The following is a 24028-nucleotide window of genomic DNA, read 5'->3' as shown; positions in this document are numbered from 1 at the left end:
AAGGTCAGTCTTTCTGTGCCGGATCCCTGGCTCTCTGCTACTGTAAAGTGAACCTGTATCTTTTCATCTCTAAATAGGTTTTACCTGTCCCCAACTGGTATTAGTGCAGCTGCGTGTAAAACCTCTATTGTCTTAATTGTGAGTGCTGCTGGTTTGTGTTGAACCAGCAGTCTTGTTTTGGGAAATTCTCTTGTTTGTTTTGGACATTAAATATTTAAAGCTTCCATTTTGGTGTGTGTTTTTTGGCTGGTGAGAGGAAAAGCTGTTTGTATGCTTTTCTTTGTTTCCCCGTAGTATGCTTGCCCTCCAGCACCGGCTAGGTAAGCAATTTTATAAAAAGGAGTTTTTTTCTTTTGCTCCTGACGCAGCTTTTCTTGGTAGCTTTAAGCTACAAGTTTCTCAAGATGAAACCTCCACCTTATGCAGATCTCTCGAGCTTTTTTAAGAAAAAGTCCTCCTCCCACTCCTCAAACTTGCATGTACCACCATTCCTGCTGTGCACCTGCTGCCTGTCACAGAGCTGCATGGAGGCTTGGCTTAGGTTCTCTTCTATTTCCCCTTCCCTGTGGTCTGAGAGAATGCTCTTATGTCATGACTGGGCACTGTCTGTGTATGATGACATCTCTGCTGTGGTAGATTGTGACACACAAATGGTTTCCTGTATTGGAAGTGCCAGATTATCTCCGTCTCGATATTTGATTGAGAATTAGGACAAATGGTTGTTTATTTTCACACAGTTGTACTCCTGCAGTATAAAATGGCTTTTAGCCTGAGATTACCACCAAGGAAAAATATGAGAAAGACCTGAGTGCATGTGTATGTGCGAGTTCATCAGCTCTGAAAACAGAGATAGCTACTGTGAAGACAAAACCAGTACTGATACCTCGGTGTGTGCTGGGGCAAATACTTAGCTGCAGCTGCTTTCCTTAGGCAGTATGAATTTTAAATTGCTGCTTGCCTTATTTGTACTGCTGCAGCTTAGTTGGCTGTTGGTGAGTGAGACCTGGCAAATAGAAACAGCCTGTATTAGTGTTTGTAGAGGGAAGACACTAACAAATACCAGAAATAAGCATTTTACGTTGGGGGGGAGGTGGGGGGAATGATCTGCAAAGTGCAACTGGACGCAATGACTAAGACAAAAAGAGATAAACAGCTGTCCCTATCCAGGAGCAAGTAATTTTGGAGCCTACGCCATGTTGAGGTAGCTTTTTGTAAAAGGAAAAAAGAAATGCGCTGAGAGCGGAGTGTGCTTGTGCTCGACTTCCACAGCCAGAGGTAGAAACACTCCAGGGAGCCTTTCCAACAGCACTGCTCCCCAGATCAAAGGCAGAAAATACCACCTGGCTCCTGAGAGGCAGGTTGCTCTGAAAGACAGGATGTTCTTTGTATGCTCTGCAGGCTGAATCCGGAGGTGTGATGAGCGTGCTGTAGAGTCTGGGTGAATCATGCAAAGGTAATTTCTATACTGCAGGACTGGAAGGGGCAGTGGGGAGGGTCATCAGCAAGAAGGTGTAGGCAAAAGGCAACGGCATGGTGGAGTAGCATACCTCCCCCAGTCTTTGGTGATGGGCCAAGCAAGACCAAGGCTTTTCCAGCTGGAAGCCTACCTCTGGCATATCTGATCAAGGACAGGTCAGGAGGTTGCCCCAGAAGTGTCCAGAACCAACCGGTGATGAGGCTGGAGGTTTCGGTGCTGAGTCAGTGCCCGAGGCAGCCTGTGCCTCCTGCCAGCCATGCAGAGGCAGCTGTGATTCCCCTGCACTCGCTGACTGACAGCCTTCGCCCTCTGAGCTCCCGAGCATGAGCATTGAAGCTTTGCAGAAGTACCTTGGGGCTTAGTAGAATTGTGAGTTTTGCTTTATTCCTTGTCTAGCTCCCACACACTGCGCTCAGCAAAGAGATCTTCTCTTGACCCTTTTCAGCCTTGTTGGCAAAGACCCCAGCACCAGCTAAATATTTTGAGCTTCATGGTTGCTGCTAAAAAAAAGTAAAAGCTTTTAAATTATGCTTTGCAAACTATGCCGAAGGTTTCATAAAGTGGGTATTTTTAGCATGTCATAAAAATAAGAGTGGGGCTTTATATTTTTATCCCTTCAATCTGCAAAATTAATTGAAAGCATTTTACCTTGCTCTCCTTTGCTTCCCTGACTTTCAGAAACTAGCTAACTCTAGGACCCAGGAGGGAAGGCGTCATCAGATGTTGGCAAACGCTGGCCATGTTGTGTGTCTATTTATAGTAGGCATGTGTCTAACCACCTTGTCGTTCTTTTCCTAGCATCAGCTGGACGAGCTCAGCTATCAATTATCCATGAAGCTAATCATAATACAAGGAAAGCTATGTAAAGCAGGTGCTCAGAGGAGAGAGAAAAAGGGGAGGTAGGTGACAGGACAGGGAGAGATGAGGTTTTAGGAACTGAAAAAGATCCTTTTGCTCAGCCTGAAAACCCTTATTATCTGTAATAATTATTAATAACAGGGGTGCCTGCACAAAGTCATTGTGACTGCTTTCAGCTGGTACATCCCTCCCAAATGTTATTTCCCTCATTTATTTTCATTGTGTTGGCAATCAAAAGCAGTGGGGTTTTCTCCCCCCCCACCCCTTTTGCTTTTAAGACACCTTAAGCTGGGTGTTTTCCTCCCCCCTCTCTGTTCTGGGTTCTGATACCTGGGTTGGTAATAGCAGGTTCTAGTTTCCCTGTGAAAAACTGAGCCTCTGGTATTTCTTGCACTTGGAGATTGCAGGTCCATGTCTGTTTCCTCTTTTGTCTCTATTTCAGAGAGGATTTTGCCTGTAAGGACTCTGGTGGGAGAAGGAAGCAAGCAAAGGGGTGTCGTTCCACATTGCCAATGACAAAGCTGATTGTCAGCTATTTATCAGCCTTTTTTCTTTCTTTTTTTTTCTCATGGCTTGTCTCTGCTGCTTTTCTCTAAGCGCAGGGGAGCAGGACGGCATGAACTCTGCTCTTGACAGAAGCTCAGGTTCTGACACCATCTGCCACCTAATCCCCTTCCAAGGAAGGGTCTGACGTCTGTGTGCATGTGTGTGCACATATACTCTCCCCACGTAGCCATACATCATTTCAGCAGACTCACGCTGACCAGCTTGCAAGCGCCATTTCTTTTACAAGAATTAGCTTTTGATACTTTTTCTTTTCTTTTCGTCCTCCTGCTTTAGATTTCCCTGATTGTTTGACATACTGTGGTGGGAGGCAGGGGAAGGGGCTTATGAGTTGAAACTGGAGAAGATTTCCTTAAAAATTGAACACCTCTCTGTTTTCCTGCCTAGCCTGGCTCTCTGAGGTGCTGGACTTTCAGATTTTTTTTGACTTTTCCTGGAAGTTATGAGTGTGGGATGCATGGATTTCTTTTGCAAAAGCAGCAGGAAACAGAACAGGTGTAAATTGTCTGTGCCAGGCTCCTTGGATAGCTGGTAAGTGGGCTCTTGCAGGAACTGTTGAATTTTAAGTGTTTCTGTGACATAATGACCAGTCTTGTTTGACTGCCGTCTGCAAGCACTGAATGTGTTTCAAGCTTTCTAGATCTCCCTCCTCTAATAATACATGAAGAATGATAGTTGTCATCACACTGTATCTGCTGATGTTTTTACGTGCTCTGTATTCAACACGTTTCTCCGATTGTACTGGATCATGTTTGCTCATGGCATTCAGTACTGTGCACACTCAGTGCTGTGGAAAATAGCATGAGAATTGAGATGGGATGAGAAAAGGGGCTTTGGGATGGAACAGTATGCATTCAGAAATGCCAGTTGTTTTGCTTGTAGTCGTCAGTTATGCTATTTTTCTGGACTATGGTAATGAATGTTTGAATTAGCTTCTGGAAAACAGTAGCTTGCTCTATTGCTGGGTGGCTCTCAAACCTGAGCGTTGTGGTTTCTTCCTCCTGGATGCCTATGCGTAACCCATTCCTTGCCCTTTGAAAGGGTCACCATTGCAAAAAATGAGGCTTTTTCCCGGCTGAGGAGGAAGGAATAGTACTCCTTTCAAAAGATAACATAGTCTTTGGAAAGGCATCCCTACCTCTGCCAAACAAGGGACCAGGAATTCAACTCCCCTGCAGAGCTGAGCAGAGTTCTGCCATGTAATGCAGAGGGTTTGATGCAGGGCTTCCTGACCAACCTGGAAAGACTGCCATCATCTGCAGGGGGCTTTAGATCAGGCTCAGTTAAAGCTCTCGTTGGTTCCTGTGAAGTTCTGCTTTGCTTTGTGGTTGGACTCTTTCCCCCTCTCCATCTGCCTTTGTAGACCACCTCCCTCATTTTCTGGGCACGCACTGATGGCAGGAAGTTATCTGCCTCTGTGACCTTCACAACAATTTCTGCATCGCACTGAGCGTGGACCAGAGGAATCCTGCTGTTCAGTTGCACTTCATTTCATCAATCATACTTAAAGTAAAAAAAAAAAAATTTCAGACTGAATAATGCTCATTAATTAGGAAAGCAAAGGAACTTCATCCTGTTAATTGGAGATAGATTTCTATACAAAAAACCTAGTTAATCAGCAATCTTTGCTAAGTGCTTTTTATTCTTCTTACAACAGAAAAATGACTTTTTGACTCTCTGAAATTACTTGTGGAGGTATTCAAAGAGAGGTTTGTATTAATACCATATTGACATGTATTGATGAAACATGAAAACTTCTCTCCTTTTCCTACTGCAGAAAATTGCTTTCATTTGTCACTTCTAAAGGAGGCGGGGGAATAATTCTCCACCCTTACCTAGCAATTTAAGATTGATCTGATGAAGACATAATATTTCAGACAATCAATTAAAGAACTTATCTTCTAACCCTAGTTTCAGCTCTCGTGTAGGATCACATCCTGTTTGCAGCAAGACACTTACAAGCTTCAGGTTGTTTTTGAAAACAGGTTCTTCAGAACAAAACAATAGTTGAACTTGCAGAATTGTGTGATGCTGTGGTTTTCAGAGGATGTGGTCCTTCACATTTTGCACTCTCCATGTAGGGATAATAGCAGTGAGTACACAGATGAACTGGACTTCTGAAGTGACATTTTTTGTTTGTACATTCCGTCATTTTTCAGTGAAATATGTATCTAGAAGGCGATAGAAAAAATGGTAATCAGTGTTATGTGAGAATTGTGCCTCATTTTGAATTCGTAGTATTTAGAAAGGCCTCCTTTTCCTAGTAAGTTTGTTTTCAAGTAGAAAATATCTTCTAATGACTACTAATTAATACTGATATATTGGTCATCTAAGATAAAAACAAAACTCCCTTCACTGCCAAAACTTCTCTAGGGGATTAGAAAGCACTCCCTTCGGTACCAGAAAGTTTAGTGTGTTGTTGTTTTCCAGTTTTATCTCACTGCTTCTGTGTCTCTACCCTTCTGTCTCAGCATGGGGACTGTGTCTCATAAGTGTAGACCTTTTCGAACTGTCCCTTGAGGTTTTGACAGACCTACACAGGGAGGGGTGAGGAATTCCGCTGGGCATAGGTATTCCCTTTGTGCCTTTCACCAAGCAGCAAGGAGCCCAGGAGGAAAACTGGTCCTTACGGGAGGTGCAGACCGATCTTGCAGTTGAAAGCTTGGAAAATTCCAAATAAACTCGTGGAAAAACCTGAATGTTTGAAAAAAATCCAGATATTTTGGAGTTCAATTTCCAGAAAGATTTCATGCATGTACGCAGAGCAGTGTTGTCTGAATGCTTGCTTTCAGAAGGCTCTTTAGTCAGCTTATTGCAGTCAGGCTTATCCAGCACTATTGATAAGCTGAAACCCTCAGAAAAACCAGAAGCCCAAACAAATAAACAGAGAGCTGACACTCCCTCTCCCCTTGCAACATTGGGAGTAACTGTTGGAGAAAAGGGGCAACAGGGGATGCTGAACATGCTTCTGGGTCTGGCAGTTCGGAATAATTCTGGCTGTGTTACCTGTATCGCCTGTTTGGATGGCTACAGCTTGGTGTGGTATTCTCTGTGGACATAAATGCTTCAGTGCTGCTATTGACTTTATGCACATTCAGAAGTTACATTATTTTCACTAATAAAGTTTAAAATTGAGTATATTGCTCTTTTTAAGAAAAAAAAAAAAAAGAGGCAATAATGTTGGATACCCATGAGACCAATAACCTAATTTGCTGAGCGTGGGTACATACATTTTTAAAATGGTGTCTCTTTCAAGTCTATTTATTTGCTGAACTTTTTACTTCAAATTAACTCTGAAAATGTAAATAATAGGAAGTGACATTTTCATTCCCCTTATTTTGGAAATGGCGGATATAGTGTATGTTTGCTTGTTTCCTGATCTGTAAAATGCATATATATGTTAATTATGGTCAACTTTTCGTAAATTGTTTTTAGGCTGAATATATTTAACAAGCTTAGTCTCCTCTGAACAAAGGTAATATCACAGGTCAAATTATTAACTGCAACTGTACAGGCAATTGGAAGGTGTCTTTTTCCACTTGGTCTGTAACTGAATGTCTAATTTGCCATAGATCCTTAAAGGTGATGGTAGTAATTGCGCTACACTGGAAACTTTTGTGTCAGTCCTTGGTTGCCCAAAACCTATATTCGTGCCACTGTGTGGGTTTTTATTTTATTTTGTTTTTTGTTTGTTTGTTTTGTCTTGCTTTTGTAAATGAAGGGAAGAAGTGATCAGAAATACCAGTGAGGAAGCTGGAAGTCTGATGGGAATCTTTACGAGAAGCATAGCTTAATTCTATTTTCATATTTCAAAATTTTTGGACAGCAGCAATTTGCAGTCAGGTTCAGGATGGCAAGCTCTGATTTGTGTGCGTTTGTGGCGATCTCAAATTTCAGTTTTCCAGTATGATTAAATTTAAAATTAAGTTGTTAACCTCATATGGAAATATTTGTTGCAAGCAAACTTGAGATTTTTACATCAGGAACCAAACATCCGTATTACTCTTAATACTCTGGGTTTTGATCTGCATGTGCCTGGTTTATATAAAGCAACCTGAGAACCCGAGGGGTGGCAGATCACCTAGACCGGATGATACTTGTCTCGGGTTACTGCAGGGAATAAAGTGTGAAATAGCAGAGGCACTGATGAGGACATGTGATATATCCTGAAAAATCAGCAGCTGTTCGTGACAATTGACAAAGCACCAGTGTGGGATCTACCACCAAACTGGAGCAGCAAGGTCCTGGAAATCAGGAGACGGGCAAGCTGCCCTGCTGCTGCAGGGGGACTGAATGAGAATCTTGGGATAGCCTAGTGCAGTGTCTGGCTGGGCGTAAGTCTAGGGTCAAATTACCATTTCTTTTGAAAGGAGGAATCTTACACCTGTTAGACTTTGTAAGAATGAAGTTGCACAGATGTGTGATCACACAGGAACGCAGAATAAGGACTGTGTAGTGTAATAGACTTGAGTTACTAAGTTCTTCAGAAGACTTTTTCTTTGAGTAAGTTGCATATCAGGGCTTGGAATATGTATCATGAAATGCTGACAATAACAATTAGAAAGTGAGTGTAATTTCTGCCAGCTGTCCTCTCTGTCCTGCCAATGAAATGTTCATTTTGGATAGTAGGTTCTTAAATTCCCCTTTGTTTTCATCTGAAGCAGTACATACGATTTTATCTTGCCCTGGAGATGAATGAACATGGCTCATCAGGGTAGTGCTTATTCTTTGATTTCTGGGAGATCTGTGTGCAGTGGGCTGCTTCATCAAATGTTCCTAAGACTTGAGTAGTCTCAAAAAACCCCAATGCAACCGAATCCTCAAAGATGAGCATAGTCAGGACATGTTCTCTTAAAACTCCATAAGGATTTGTGCCCATGCAGAATGCTACAAGCACATAAAAGCATGCGTACGCAGAGTGCTGTGGCTTTGTTTAAAGGAGTCTGGGAGCAGCTGCATAGTTTGCAACTCTTGGATGCCACTGCAGCCCCCTGCTTTCAACACTGATGTTCAATGGCAATCCAGCTGAACAAGGGAGATGGAGAACTCCATGGGCTTTAGACCATGAGCACCCCTTTCCTTTAGGGGATTGATTCCTTTGCATGATGGTATCAATATACAAAGATAAAGCTGATTGTAGAGATTTCCATTTACCAGTCTGTGTGTTCTTTGGTGAAGCAGAGCATTTAATAGGCCTGTCAGCAGGGCAGTTTTCATTTGCAGTAAATTCATATTTGAAAAAAGGGAGAGGAGAAAGTATTTTGTAGAAACTGTAAAGGATGACAAAAATTTCCAAGTAGATTTCAGAGCACCAGGGACTATGTATCATGGTGATGTTCTCTAAATGTCAAGTAATGCGTGCTGGCAAAAATGGTCTAAATTCACATATAGTGATGTGCTCTGAAGCTGTGGAGTTCTCCAAGGAATAAAAGTCACTGTGGATATTTCAGTGAGGATATCTAAACAGAGTGTTACTGCAGTTGAAAAAAACAAAAGGGGGTGGGGGGAGAAGGGGAGAAGAGGAGGGGATTTCTGAGGAACACAGAGGAGATAAACTAGAAATTTGTGTTTAAGTGGGTATCTGCATTCATCCATGTCTTCTGTCATTTCTCAGTGATCAGTCTCTCCTGTAATAATCTTATTCTACTTTAAAATAGTCGATGAAAGAGTGTACTTCCACTGTAATTAATCAAAAGCAGCACCAAGGTAGGAAACCTTTGCCTAACTCCTACTCTTGCCTCCCCTGCACAGATCTTGAATGAAATTTGCCAGGTGTTTCCATATTTACTGAAATGCCCTTAACTCAAGGTTTTGCCTCAGCTTCAGGGTAGAAAATGTTGGTCTAATCATTCTGAATTGTGAATGAATCACTGGAGTCCTTTGGCTGGAGAGGAGCTCCTACGAGGAGCACAGTGTTCTACTGCCAAACGTCTTTATTTGTTATCTTGACTTAAAGAAAGCATTTGAAATGCTTTATTTTGTCACTTCTCTGCTTTCTTTTCTCGTGAATATGTATGCAATTGTGAGGAACTGAGCGCAGCTCATGCGGTCCTATGTTTGAGTGGGAAACTGCTATTTTAAATCACGTTTGAAAAGATTATTTTAAAACTGAAAATTGTGCCCTTAGCAAAAGCATTGGAGGTGTGGGGGCATGGAGAAAGCATAGGGATTCGTATATTTAACCCATTACTGAGGTATAAGTTGGGATATATGCCCCTTCACAGGAGAGAAATAGCCAGGCATCTGGATATTTTGGAAAGACTGTGATACAGGGGCAGAGCAGACGATGCATGACTCGGTTTCTCCCTGTGAGCGTAAGTTCTGAGATTTTGCTTACAACAGGAATGTGTCTTGCATTGCTGTATTCAGCAGGTGGACGCAAAACGAGTGTGGCTAGTACAAATTAGTACTAAAAGCACTCAGCAGTTCCTCATGGCAAAAATCTCTGCCCAAAGGGAAAACTGTTAAGTAGGTGCAGCATCCCCCTCACCTCCCTGGAGGTCAGCCTGGGAACTAACTCCCATGGGCTGGCTGAGCTGGGGTGAGTTAAGGCAGGAGGCGAGCAACATGAGAAGCTGTGGAAGCTCTTGTTATTCAAATGGATGGGTTTGATGTCCCACTAGCAATATTGGCAATTCACCGGGTTTGTCTCAGGAGGGCTGTTGGGCCTAGGCATGTAACTGCAGCCCCTGGGGTTTCTCTTCTCTTGACAGACAAGCGGGCCATATCAGTGCAGTATTTATGTGCTGCCTGACGTATTTCAGTTCACTTTCCTATACACTCCTGTGTATATTTCCAGGTGGAGCTCATCTCCTTCAAAACAAAGTAGACAGATGACCTTTCTGCATAGCTGCTTTACCTAATATGAACTACGCTCTCTGCGTGATGTTTTAGGTGAGAAAATTAGCATATAAAATTATTTGCATAGTGGTGTTATTTAAGAGTGTGGGTTTTTTTCTCTCCTTGGGTCTTCATATAAATCACCCTGTGCCAGCAGACCTTGCATTGGGATGGGACTTCCATGAAAGATGTGCCTAAAATTAGTTAGAGAACAAAATTGATCTTTGCTTTTTACTGCTTAGAAGCTTATCATTGTTAGGGGTCAGTTCATGTTTTGGTGAACTTGTAGATATGTGGTTATTTCCTGTATAATGCAGAAAGGGTATTACCTGAAAAAAGTGGGATCTTGAGCAGTTTAGGATTGCATTCTATGAGAAAACACAAAACTGCTGTCATTATACAGTCAATAAACCCTTGAACTGATCTATACTGACACTTTTCTGAGTTGCATCCTCTTCTGCCATTCCCTACGTGGGAAGGAAATGTTTTTCTGAAAACGTTTCTGCTCATATCAATGTCAGTGTTCCTAAACACAAAACAAATCCAAATGTTCTGGGCTTCACTTATAGCCCAGCACTTCTTGGTCCTGGTCAATACGAGGCTCAGGTCTCTTATAAATTATTTGGTATGCATTTGGACCTCTCTGTTTTACCTCAGCCCTGCAAAGGGTTAGCATTCAAACATGGCTAACCATTGTACTTTCTGTTCCATGAGGTGTACCCAGGTTATAGCTGTTTCATTTAGTACCGTGGTCTTTTTTGTTGCAGTCGTGTCCTATTTACAATTTCCAGGAAAAGTCCCCTGTCTGTGCTGCTTGCGCTAGAAAAACTGTGCTAGCAACAATTTTTGCCTTTCATCCATAGCAGGGGATCTCTTTCCTTGTTTTATAATGATTTTGCATTGCTGTTTAAATATATTTGTATGGAAAACAAATTTCAGTCTGTATTGTCCTTTCTACGATCAAAATCATTGACACAGAAGAACTGTAGTTGTACTCTTCCTCTCAGATCAGGGATGCTGATGCTTTTGAGAGGAGAAGGTAAGAAAGGCTTCAGAAGTGCACTTTAATTTAGAGATGCACGTGAATTTAAATAGATTTACAATGCTTCTCTTAAAACAATGCAGAACTGAAGTCTACAGGGCTTGAAATTGGAAGAAGTCTGAGACAACAAATGGAGCTATTGGGCTGTATAGAAAATGATTGTCTGCACAGCCCAGTGAACTGAGGGGAGTTGCAGGAATAAAAAAATATATGCAGCTGAGTTCCCAGACTTTTTTCTTCATTTTGAGTGCTTCTCAAGAAGCACTTACTAGCGGGCTAAAATAATTTAAGTCTCTTTGGTGGATCTTCCTCAGCAACTCGGTTTCATGCTGTAGAGGCTGTGAGCACCTTTATTTCTTTTCTCATTTGTGCAGCTGTTCCCAGTTTCCTGCAGGCACCTGGGACATGCTGGCCTTGCTAGTGAAGTAGTGTAGGGCATTTACTGTGTCAGAGTTAACTGGCAGCTGAAAGGCAGCATAAGCATCTGAGCAGTCTGGTGGAAGCAGCTATTGAGGCACACTTTAATTGCATTTAATTGAAAAATATTTAAATCTATTTAAGCTAAATATACCCAGAGAAAACTTTGAGCAATGCCTGCTACCTTGGTGTTTTATACAGGCATGTCATTGCCTCACACCTCAACCTCTAGAAAATCTCCAGGAATTATCAAAACTACTGCCCTTTTACAGCTACCTTCTTTGGACCACCAATAACTAACCCGTGAGCAAGAGTTGTGGTATGTTACAGCTTTAGGGGTGAGTGGCTAGTGCTTTATTTCCCATACATGTGAGCTTTGAGATAACTGTGAATCCTCTAGGGATTTGGATTTACTATTGATATGCAGACAAATCCCTAAGCCTGACTGTAAAACTGCTCAAGGCTGGAGATGGGCTGAAGTGGCAGTATTTAGTCACACTACTTTTGGTTCCTCTGCCAAAGCTGTTTGTTTATTTTATGATCTGATTGACATAATGTATCTGCATTTGTGGTTTGTTTTGGTTTTTTTTGTTATTGTTCTTTCTGAACAGCATTCTTAGTCTGGAAGAAACTAAATTGCGTTGGTCTTTGGGTGAACAGTCTTGGTCTAATAACTGATTAAAGAGTAAGACTAGAGGCAAGTGATCAGTTTTTGGTCTAGAGGGATGTTATCAGGGATTCACAGGGAGCTAGAATGGTTGTTGCTAAATGCGCTGTTGGAAATTGTTTGGAAATAGGAAATAAACTATGAGGTGCTGAAACTTGTCTCTAGGCTATTTAAAATAAGAATTAATTGCAGAGTTGCAAAAGGATCACTTGTAGTGAATTAATTGACTCTAAAATGGGGGTTGCAATTCTGTGTTGATAGGGCTGCTTTTCTCCATCTGCATTACTTTGCAGTTAACTCAGTGCATTAGTTATTACCCGTTTGGAGAGATTTAGTAGTCACTGTAGATAATTCTATGAATATTTCTGCTTACTGCTCAGAGAAGCAAATAGAGCAATAATAATTTGATCAGTGAAACTGAACAGTTCATGGATGAGAAAAGACTCGACAGGAGAAGTTTTACCAGCTTGAATGGCATGAGGAGCAAGCAGAAGGCAGGTGGGGAACGCTAATTTATTCTTTCTGATGATATAAGAGCCAGAGAGTATCAAATAAGCTTGTCAAACAGGTTTAAAAGAATGGGAATTATTTTTGCTCACAATTCAATATTATGTGGTGGATCTTATTGCCACACAATGTCATAGAGACAAACATACCTGTTTTAAAAGACCTAATAAATGAACACTGTAAAAGTCCATTGGTGAGCATGAAGTAGGAGGATTTGATGCAGCCCATCTCAAGGAGACTAAAGCTTTGCTTTGCTAAAGGCAAGATGGAGATGTGGAAGGCAATATACCTTTGTGCTTGCCATGTTCTTGTGCTCTCTCTATAAGCATCCATTACCAATCGGCTGTGGGCAAAAGCTGCTGGCTTAGGTAAACATTTGGTCTGTCTCAGTAACATTGTTCTTTTAGTCTTAGGGTCTGTCTACAGTAGACAGAGGTGAGATTATTGTACCCTTTGCCCTGAGCTAGTACAGGCTGTGAGCTTGAGCCTGAAAACCAGCTCACCGTGTTGACATGATACTGAGACTGATCTGAAAAACCCTACTAGCAGGATTGCTGGATCCTGCTGGCTCAGCACACTGAGTGGGCTGACATCTATCCACATGAGGTGGTACAGACACGGAGGTGCTTGCTGTTGCAGAGGCATCAGGACTGTGTGAATTTTGAGCTGAGGTGGAGACCACCCTTGCCACACTCTCCTAGCATTTCCCTACTAGCCGACTTAGTTGACGTGTTACTTGGAAACTTTCCTCTCCATCAAATATTACGTAGGGAGCCCGTATTTCTTCATGTGGGGCCAGTTATATAAAAATGTATATGCACTACAAAACTTTGCATCAAAATACGTGAATCTGCTTCTGCCTCAAGCTTTTGTTCTGGAGCCTATTTTTTTGTGGATCGTTCCTGTTATGTTTCAGTGTACCAATTTGTGCTGAAAGCTGAAGTTTTAGCTGTGCTTGTGTGTGGCTTAATGGTCTAAAACCAATTAGGAACTACAGAGGAAGTTCGCTAAGCTTGAAATAATCCATATTACTCACATGCTTCTAGTTTTGCTGTTGAAGGCATGTAGCCCATGCTCAGAAAATCCCTCAGACTTAGAATCATGGAATCATAGAATCATTTAGGTTGGAAAAGACCTTCAAGATCATCAGGTCCAACCATGAATCATGCCCACGAAACCATGTCCTGAAATCCTGACAGGCTGGCTAAGCTGTGTTCTACAGCCATAGGGTTCATCTCTGTAGTAGGATGAACTAATTGCATTAATAGTATGAGCCACCACAATGCCATAAAATGTTTTGTTAATACAATAGGTGCTGACTTATGTAGTCACATGTCAGCACAGGGATAGTAATTACATTATCACAAAACCATTCTTTAAGGGAGGTCTATAATAGCTGTTCTACTATTCACAATACCCAGTGCACATGACAAAAGATGGAAAAATCACATTAGGAACTTTCACATGGGAAAAATCATAACTAACTGTCAAGTAACTAAACTACCTTCCTCTGAGGTAGTGATGTATATATATAGACCATCTTTACAATGAATGAAGCCTGGCTCATCTCATCCTAAACTGGACACACAAACCGGTCAGAGGTCTACAAAGGGAGCCATGGAAGTATTCCAGGTGAAAGTATTTGCTACACAGCCATCTGAGGGCACATTACAGCAATACCTGTGTCTGTGTGTCTCTGTTTTGTGACAAACATGAAAGATAAGCACAATACAATTACTAACACCACCATAACACAGATGAGAAATGAAAGATTCAGATTTGTATTGGAAATTTATCTAAAGGATGCCGCTGCCTATATAATGGGAGGGAATGTTGTGCCTTTATCCAAACCTGCTTCTGAGGAGGGCAGGTTCTCAGCTGTTCTAAGCTCAGATAGTACCATTTGATTTCAATGGAGCAAGAATACATCACTTAGGGGTCTGGATTACCATTTAGTTTGCAAAGGTCTCAGAGCTACCATTTCTGAGGTTTCTTCCTCTCTTCCCTACTTCTGTCCTACATTTTTCATTATTCAAATCACTGCTTTAAAAAGCAAATAACAGTATTGCCTGAAAATCTACTAAATATCTGCTCCTATGCCAAAAATTATTTCTAGAGTGACTGCCTTTTTCAGAAGCTGCTTCTTGTGGCTTCTTCTATTGGATAATTAAAATTATATGCACTGGGATATGGGCAATAAATGACTTTCCATAACAGCAACTTCTCATCAGGAGATGATAATTCTGTTACCCCTTATCTTTACTCTTGACATGCAGTTGCTTTTCCAACCTACAAACTTCATAAAGATCAGTCTGAAAGAAGGAATTTTGCTGATGTGCCAGGCAGAGGAATGGTTGCATCTGTCAGATATCTGTTGTGCTTGCAAAGAAAGAGAACCAGGAATGGAAGCTGTTTTTTCCCCCCACTTTGCTGATGCTCTAGACTTCAGCTGTACAGAGTGATGCAGGCCACTGCACACTTATGTTGCTCTGTTGTGCTGTTGAAGTTTATACCAGCTCAAAACCTGATTTGTGAGGAGCTCAGCAGTTGCTTTTTGATCAAAATTGTAGTGAAGGTTTTTTGCATGGCAGTATCACTGACTTCAGTGAGCTCGGTTTATATCCACTTGCCCTTCAGCATGTGGCATCCTAGAGATCCATGCCAAAAAGAGATTCTCTACAGAAGCTGGCACATAGTTTCCAGGAAAAACAATACAAAGTACTTTCCAGTTCCTGTATGTGTGTATACAGTGCCCTCCACCAGTCCTCTGAGGTTTGGTTGTTACATTAAGGAAGGGTAATGTGGTTTAAAAAAAAGAAAACATTGGCTTGTAAACCTCATCTCTTTGCTACAGTTTCCAGTTCAGAAATATTTTTGGTTTTTTCCTTCCTTTTTTTTAAAAATTTTTTTTTTGAGCCTCTTTACTGGCTGGTTGTAGCTGGGGTTGAAGGAGAAGTCAAGGTGGTCCCCTCAGTCCTATGACAAGATGTATACAGCTCCCATAAAGAAAACAAGTTTTGAGAGGGTCAAGGGATTTTTCAGGTACCTTAGTCTGTCTACCTCTGATCTCTCTCAAGGATCTCATTGTCTTGCAAACTAGAAAGAAAAAAAAAATGTTTTGCTTTGCCCATGCAAAGCAGTTTGTGGGGAGGGGAAAAACCTAAACATCCTCTCCCCCAGCCTATTCCAAAACTAAAAAATAAAACAAAACACCACCAAAAAACCCCCCAAATGTAGGGAAAGCAGACCTTACAAGAAGATATGTGGGAGAGAAGAAAACAAGATATCTGAAGAACAGAATGCATTCTTAGCTGCATATAAGTACCGTAACTAAGGTGCATGGGATCAGTTTATGTTGTCTCTGATTCATTGTTCATTTCAAGGAGGTCTTCTGCACCCTTGTGCTGGTCTTTTGAGGGTTATCGTTGGCCATGGAAAACAACATTTCCTGGCACTGGGATATTGGGGGAAGACTGCTGTCCCCACTCCCCATGGGTCCAGGGCTGACCTTTCTCACTTGAAACAAGTGGTTGCTCACCCTCTGAGCAGACCAGGATTGTTGGGTTTGGAATGTCCCCCTTGTAGCTTGGTGACTCCTGCTCAATACAGGGCTTTCAAGGTGTGAGTAACGCGTGGTATGGAAATACGAACACTGGGTCTGTGGAGGCTAGTGCTACATGAGCTGTCTCTGTCCTGTTCTGAGAGCAGCTGAGGAATGGAGTGGGTGGTACCTGCTTAGCATAACAGGTCTTGACACGTTTGTGGACCAACTACCAGCCAAAGGAGCATCCAGTGTCCTTTGCCTGCTCTTGTGTTTCTCGTACATTTGCTTGGCACCTCTCACCTCTCTGCTGTAACAGCAAGGGCTTGGAGATGAGTGGCTTGTTGCTTTAGCTGGCCGGAGAGACATTTTCCTCCCAGCTATCTCAGCCTGGAAAAGAAAAGCTGTAGGTTTTGTTAAATATCACTTTCATCTGAGATATAGGAAAATAAAGTTTTGGGGGAGTTTAGTTCTTTTCTTCACAATGGGGGTCCAGTTGAGTGGGATTTGTTAGTCATTAGTGTAATACAAATAATAAAGATATTCTGATTTGCCTGAAATGAACAACCTGGAAAAATCACATGAAAGATTGATTACATGGGGTTCCCTCTTTTCTGTTTAAAGTCTGTAAGTTCACACAACGACCTGCCCTTCTAGCTAGTCGTTTTCAGAACCCTTCTGAGGTGTACCTAGTGCATAAAGCAGCCTCGCAGCACATTATGTATCATAAGGTAATGCGTCAAACTGAGAGAAAATAGATACTTTGACAGAAAGTTCTGCACTTAAAAAAAGAAACATACCTTCTTGCTTCAAATCTTTTTGATTAGGTATTTAAAAAAAATAAATTCCCAGAAAAGCAATTTATTACTAACTCTGTACCAGCAAAAGTAGCAAATGTAATAATTGTTTTGAATTTGAAAGGTCAGGGAGGGATGAAAGGTGGTACAAGCAGTGTGGTTTGTTAGTGATGGCTACAAATGATAGGCATGTAGTTCAGTAGCCATTCCTGGTTTGATTTATTTTTGTTAAAGTGCTCAGTTCCCCTTTTTTCCAGCACTGTACTTCAGCTCCCCATTTCCCCTGCTTTGACTCTTGTCCCACATGATAATTAGGTAAAGAGAACAAAAGCTATGCTTACCTACTTTTCTATATGTAATGCAGGAGAAGTAGGCCTTCAGAGGGGATTTAAAAGGGAAGAAGATAATGATTTAAACTGGTGCAGGAAGTAAACTAAGAGGATACAGAGTCTAATCTCTGTGGTGGATAACAAGGAGAGTAAAGTAATGAAAATGAGGGGAATATTTAAGTTGTTCATGTTTTTGGGAGGAGGCACTGGTAAAGAGGCCTATAAGGAAACTAAATCATTTTTTATAAAGCACTTCTCGTATGGAAGAACACATCATATACAAGAAAGACTCTATTGTCAATAATGCATTTAATTTCAATTTAAATCAACTTGACAGGCCAGATATTCCGTATGTGTCTCTATTAAAGATGAGAAACCATTCTTGGGGGGGGGGGGGGGGGGGGAGGCATTTCATACCAGTTATGTGATATCTGTATTTGGTACTGTTTTGTGTGTGAAAAATTCATTAGAGCTCAAAGTGCCTAAGTGGAAAATCAAGAATTTCTTTTTATCCCAGGTCTCTTCAGTGAGCATATCCTCTCTCTTCTCCTACTGAACCTGTATGGAATTAACTTTGTTTGTCTGAAACAGCCCAAGGGGACCAGCTGGGACTCCAACAGATCTTACATGTCAAAGTAGCTCTTATATTTTCTCTCTCATTCACATTACCATTGCAAATGCTTGGGTTCTTTGCTCTTCTTCTTTTCTAAATGCAGTAGGAAATGCTTTATATTAGAGAGGTTTTGAGGTTTTTTATTTTTTTCCTGGAAGCTCCAAAGAAAAGAGGAAGTAGAGATGATTAAGGAGACAAACCATTTGGCAAAGTAAGGTCATGCTGAGAGGCGAGGTTGTAGCACTAAATTCTGAGACAAATTTAAACTCACAATATTAATCCAGACATTAATATTTCTCCTGACATTACTTTTGTTAGTGTAGCTTTAGCTGATCAGGGTCAGGCTTAAATGAAACACTTTAAATCCACTTCCAGGGCTTCACCCAGGAGGTACATTCTCCTGTGACTTTTAGATGAATGGAGCTTTTTGGGGTGGACACAGGTAACAGCTTAACCCCGCCCCCCCCCCCCCCGCCCCCCAAAAAAAAAAACCAAACAAACAAAAAACCCCCACCAAACCCACAAAACAAAACCAAAACCCACAAACAAACCCTAGGTGACTTAAGAGGTCTCACTTTCTTTGTTAAAATCTGGTCTTCCACTGTCTTGGCATGGGTCAGGAGCTGGCATCTCCCTAGCGTACTCTGCAGCAGTTTGTGGAGGTGCTGGGAGGTGTTAGGAACTGTCCCGACTTGTCCTCAGAGTGGGATCTTCAGGACATGGTCATATAGTGGCTGTGAGGTCAGACTGCTGTCTGGTCACTGTCAGACTCGAGCCCATGGTACAGCCTGTCCTTGTCTCCTGCCCTGCCTGTCCCTGTTGACTCCCTTTACGTTGACCTGTGCAGTCTTTGACTCTTGCCTCTGCCCTCAATCTGAAGGTCTAACTCTAGGCTTGAGTGTCAAAATGTGGTGATTACACTAAATTCCGAAGGCTACATTTGGTTTTTCAAGTCATCAGGCATTTTTTTAAAAACTACTGTACACCTCTTTCAAAAATAGTGCCTTTTATTTTAAAATAAACCAAATTGTTCACCAGCACTCTACTCTAGTAGAACCACATTTTCCTCACTGAAACCAATGGGTAGTAGATTTAGTATTGCTGGAAAGTATTTTGTAACATTGACTGCCAGATTCACTTGTACATTGAGTTCAACTGTTAGCATGAATTGCTACTGGTAGCCAGCAGTTGTATAAATAAATGTAACTGAGGGCACTAGCCCAAAAGCGGTTAACCGCAGCAGGTTAAGTTAACGCTGAAGGAAAGGAAATCTCAGCAATGAGGACATACATTGATGAGCAGATGGAATTGGGATGGGAATTTTCTAGTTGTGCTGGGATTTTTCTACCTGTAACAGAGCTGTCTCAAAGAATCAGATCCATTGTTGTTGCTGTTTTATGTTTCCTCTGAAGCAGTCTATGTGGACCAGCAATAGAGGCACATTTCTGGGGAGAACCAGCCAAACTGCTGCATCAGAATTGATGCCCCAGTGTGAATTGAGCAAAGGAAAAAATACATTTTTGTTAACATAATCTCAGACAAAATTGACTTGCAGCACAGAGACACTCTTATTCTTGCTGAACATATTTTGTCATTCCTTAGTCTGTTGCTCCTTGTATTTCTTATTATAGTATGGAAGGTTGATTAGCTTTGGCAACAAGGCTGCAAACTCTTAGCTTCATACTGCATACTATGAGATATGGAAAAACTAGTTGGGAATGATCTGAGCAAAATATATGTAATTAATTGATTTAGAACAGACTGTGATCTATTAAAATGGACTCTTGGCTGGGCTGTTGCACATATTGCTCTGTGTACGTGTTAAGGTAATGAAAATATTGTCATAAAATGTATGTTGGAAGGAGGCAATGGATCCATGGTACCCCTAAAGCCCTAGAGGTGCATCTATTTTGGTGATCTGGTTTGACCTGCTGAATTTTGCAGGGTGGTTTTGGCAGCATTATGGGTGGATAGAAGACAGGCTTTAAAGCACAGGGAGGAGGGAGAACAGACAGACATCCATATATCTGGACAATAAAACACATCCACCTACGACAATGTAAAGAGATTGTGCTAGCAAGACATTTTGTGCTGTGTGTCATTTTCCTTCCCATCTCCCAGTACTTTTTGCTCTGCTCTGCTTTGTTCCTAGGACTGATTTTAACTGATACTCTGTTTTGATGTGGTCCACAGCTCAGTTTCCCCGGAAGAGGGACTGCTAGCTAATCCCAGTTGAATCGGCAGGATAGGGGTGGTTGAGTGATGTGCTGTACCCCAAGACTTGTTTTGATGATGGGGTGTTATTGAGAGAGATGGGGATGAGATGCTACCTGAGGAAGACTGGTCAGGGAGATGAGAAGCCAGGAGTGAGAGGAGAAATTCAGCTGTTCCTAGGATGTGCTGGTGTTCCGTTTCTTGATATCTGTTTTCTGTTCCCCCTGTTACTCCACATGCATGCAGTGCACAGGCAGAGGAGGTAAAAATTACAAAACTTGCTATGCAATAAATTCATTGTTCACTTGTTATTAAATAACACTTAATGTCAAATGACTGGAAGAATTGCAAGCTTTTCTATAGGTAATCCAAATGTAAAATGTGACCCTCCTTTCTTGCTTCTGGAAGTGAATACAATACAGTCAGCCCCTGGAGTCCTCGAGTCATTGTGTTGGCTTTGAGGTGGAATATTTTAAACCAAAAGCCTATCTCTGCAAGAGGAGGAAAAAACACATATCAACAGCCTCTGAACTGCTCACATAGTGCTTCAAGTGGCAAACCCCAGACTATCAGAATCCAGTTATTCATTATCACGTGTTTTATTGGCAGGCAGGAGTTCTGGGAGGAAGGTGGAGAACTTGCCTGAACTGGAGTGTGGTCTGTGAGCTGGGTTAGGTGACTGCAGCCAATTTAAGTCCCTTAAAAGGAGACACTGTTGAGATTTTTCCTTTTTAATTCCTCCACCCCCTCACTGATGCAGCAACAACCATTTGACAGCTTGATGTTGGAACCTATTCCCTTAGTGACTGACTTCTCCTCTGGGTTCCCTTCTTCTGAATTACTGCAAGTGGCCTGTGAGTGCTAGTCTTTGTACACTAGCTACAGTCTTCTTTTAAAGACTATTTTTGCTATACCTACTGTTGGCACTGTATTCTTTTACCTTTCTGGTCAATCCTTCACTTCTAGAAATGGACCTGTTCTTATAATTCTTTCAGAGCAATTCTAGAGAATAAGGATAAAGCTGCTTTGGGTTTGGGCACTCTCCCCAGTAGCAGTACTCCAGGTGACCGCTGGCCTTGCTGTGATGCAGGTGCACCAGCTGATGGCTGCACCTGCAAGGAAGTGGTTCAGCAGGTTGCAACTGTTCGATTTGGGGAGCACAATGCTGAATTACAGCCTCGAGTGTTTGTTTACGTACTGGACACACATTCACACCCTATGAGAAAAGAGTGCTATCAGGACTGCAAAATTAAACATGCAAAAGTTAGGAAATGCCAGGAAGTTAATTTTCCCACCCGCTTGCGTATATGCATTATGATTCAGTCTTTAATTACACAGTTGCACACTGTTTTTCCACAGAATTCCTGCTTCCCTCTGTGCACAGGACGTCAACGGGTGTTTGAATGAGAAGCTATTCAATATTGTGTTGTCTGCTTATTGTTGCTCATGACATTATTCAGGCCACGCAGTGAGGGTGGAATTACTGATGGCCTTACTGTTTTGTTTTGTTTTCTTGCTCATCTTCACCACAGCACAAGTGGCCAGTGTTTCATGAACACTCTTTGCAGTGGCCCTGTCAGATCCTGGATGCTGTGCCGGCCCCATTCATGAACTGGGAATACAGGAACATTGAGTGTCAGCCTTGGACTAGCAGCCTTACCCAAGTGTTTCCGATTTCCTTATCTCCATTAGCTATAATCCTCATTCCCAGTGTTCCACTTTAAATCCCAGTCCTAGGTTTTTCCTCCTTTCCTGCCTGGCTTTAGTTCTTGGTATGCCCAAGCTGATTCTCCCGTGTCAGCTGGTATCTTATCATGTCTTCATAAAAGGTCTTTGTCTTTCATGCTGTTTGGATATGACTAGGATTATGGGCAGCAGAGCAGAGACAGGCTACTTAATTTCATTTCATCTGGACCTGGATTTAACAGCCCAGGCTGGCAACTGTAGGGAAAAGCCTGTTCAACCTCAGTGTAGGTCTTTGGGTGGTACAGTTCTTTAATTCAGAGCAAACTCTAGAAGGCATGAGATGTATGAAATTTCAAAGGCTTACCCCTTGGGCAAGTTCAAGTGGATTTTCATAAGGACAACAAAAGGTGTTTGTCTATCACAGAGTCCCCTGTCCTCTGCCAAATTTAAGTTACTGCTGAAAAAAATAGATCAAAGAAAAGGTTCCTGAATGTTTTAAACACTGAATAAACAAAATGTTTTCTTCTGGTTTTGTTTTGGGTTACAGCTGAAGTATTTTTGGTAAAATCGAAAAAACCTCATTATCCTGAGGCAGCAACCTGTCATAGGAAAATTCAGCCTCAGTGTTTAAAGGACAGCGCAGCCTATATGCAGCTGAAAAGAGGGCCTTAGACTGGCAAGTTTTGTCTGGCCTAGGAACAGTTGAGTTTGATATAGTAAATGCTGTACTTTTTCTCCATATGGCTGTTTGATGGGTCCTGATTTGATCTTATCTTTTTTACATTACAGTAGTGTCACTGAAGTTAAACATTTTGAAATTATTTTTTTTCAGCCATTTTATAACGGTGTCACAGATAGCAGCAACCAGAAGAGGTCACTTTTGGATCTGCCCAATGCTTTAGCATCCTATTTCTGTTCCTGATTACCACCCCTGTTCTCCTACAAGATGCCCTTGAGTGAGCTTGGGCAGGGAGCGAGGTGCTTTCTGCACCCTTTCAAGAGAGCTGCCTTCAGAGCAAAGATTTGTCTCTTTGGGGAGTAGGGCAGTAAATGGAGTACCTATTTCTGCTGGCCATGCCGAGATTACTCAGTGCTAGGTGGAACATGGGTGGTGGGTGTATGCCACGTGGCACGGTGCGATGCAGAGGCATTAGCAGCTGGTACAGGGTGCAGGACACCTGTGTTACCACAGAGCAACTCTGGGCTTCTTGGCAGGGTGGGTCGTGCCAGCCAGAGCATCATGCTAACACGTCTGTATGTCCTCTAGTGCCAGAGCAAGCTCTGGCATCTCGATAGGGAACAGCATACTGCAGTGTAGGCTTAAACTAAATTCTTGAGAGGTGTTCATCCAGTGGCTTTCAAAAACAGTTAGCTAAACTAAGTATGGATGCAAAGAAGAGTAACTTATTTTGAAAAATGTATTTACTGCTTTGCTATTTGGGCTCGTGCTCTGGTAGCTCAAATCCTGTCTTCCAAACACAATTGACAAGAATATCATTAGTAGCTTGGTTTTTATTGCTTTACCCCTCAAAGTTCATAATTGTGCTATCTGATTACCATAATAGACTGCGAGTTTCTAATTTTTACCCTAAAGAGTATACACTATTATAGACTAATGCTTATTTCGCTTTTACTTGTTTTTTTAAGTAAATTGATATGGTAATTTTTTTGTTTCGTTACCTATATGTGGTTTTAAAATCCTCTCTGGAGATATCCTGTACCGGAATAGAGCCCCAAGCCTCTACTAAAATTAATGCTTAGAGAACCACAGGGGAGAGAAAAATTAAAGAACAGGAAAGGGAAAGTTTTTTTTACACCCACTCTCCATCTCTTTTCATATTGTGCTTGGTCTTGCCTGCTTCAGTGAAATTTCTCCATTTGTTCCCTTTAAGTAGTGCTTTGAGAAGATGCAAACACCATCCATCAGCTTTGTTTAAGTCAGTAGGTTAGCACAGTGCTCTGTTAACAATAAGCACTAGTAGATGTGGAAAAGAACATGTGGGTCTTCTAGCTTCAGGTGGTGGTCTGAGAGTCTAGCTTTTATTTCCTTCAGTGCTCTTGAGTTTTTGTAGGGAGTTGAACAAGCCACCAATCTAAACTTGTTTCCATTTTAATTTCTAAAAGTCAAAATATTATTGTTTCTCCAACATGGTAGTGCTTTTAGAAAAATCAATAAATGCTGGAGGATGGTGAAATACTACATGCGGCAAAAGCCAAATAAGTTGGTGGCTGTTATATTCAGCTGGTTACATTTTAATTGATTTACAGGTATATTAGCTTCAAAGGCAATCCCTGTACAAAATATATTGATATGTAGATATAGCACCACGATTCATCCATTTACCGTAATCAATATCACAGATTGTGTTTAGTGTTTACATTTTGTATCTTCACTGAGTTTACCCAAAACATGAAGATATTTCTAGTCCTGGTCTTTATGTAAAGCTGAGTTTTGGAGTCCAAGTTGGCAAATCAA

General features: G+C 41.6%; 1 protein-coding gene across 7 annotated transcripts in view; it reads left to right on the top strand.

The window, feature by feature from the left end:
• Positions 1 to 24028, top strand: part of DGKI (diacylglycerol kinase iota) — a 218909-nt gene that overhangs the window by 37895 nt on the left and 156986 nt on the right. For 2 of the 7 annotated variants that reach the window (XM_049821636.1, XM_049821633.1), the window contains exon 1: positions 3341 to 3430. The exons of the other annotated variants lie outside the window; for them this stretch is intronic. In XM_049821636.1, the coding sequence (XP_049677593.1) occupies positions 3342 to 3430 (89 nt within the window). In that variant the 5' untranslated portion in view covers position 3341. Of the gene's footprint in view, positions 1 to 3340; positions 3431 to 24028 lie in introns of those variants that run through there. 7 annotated transcript variants of the gene reach the window in all.

Source organism: Accipiter gentilis, chromosome 18, assembly GCF_929443795.1.
Source record: "Accipiter gentilis chromosome 18, bAccGen1.1, whole genome shotgun sequence".
Taxonomy (NCBI): domain Eukaryota; kingdom Metazoa; phylum Chordata; class Aves; order Accipitriformes; family Accipitridae; genus Astur; species Astur gentilis.
This window is presented reverse-complemented; position numbering and strand designations above follow the sequence as displayed.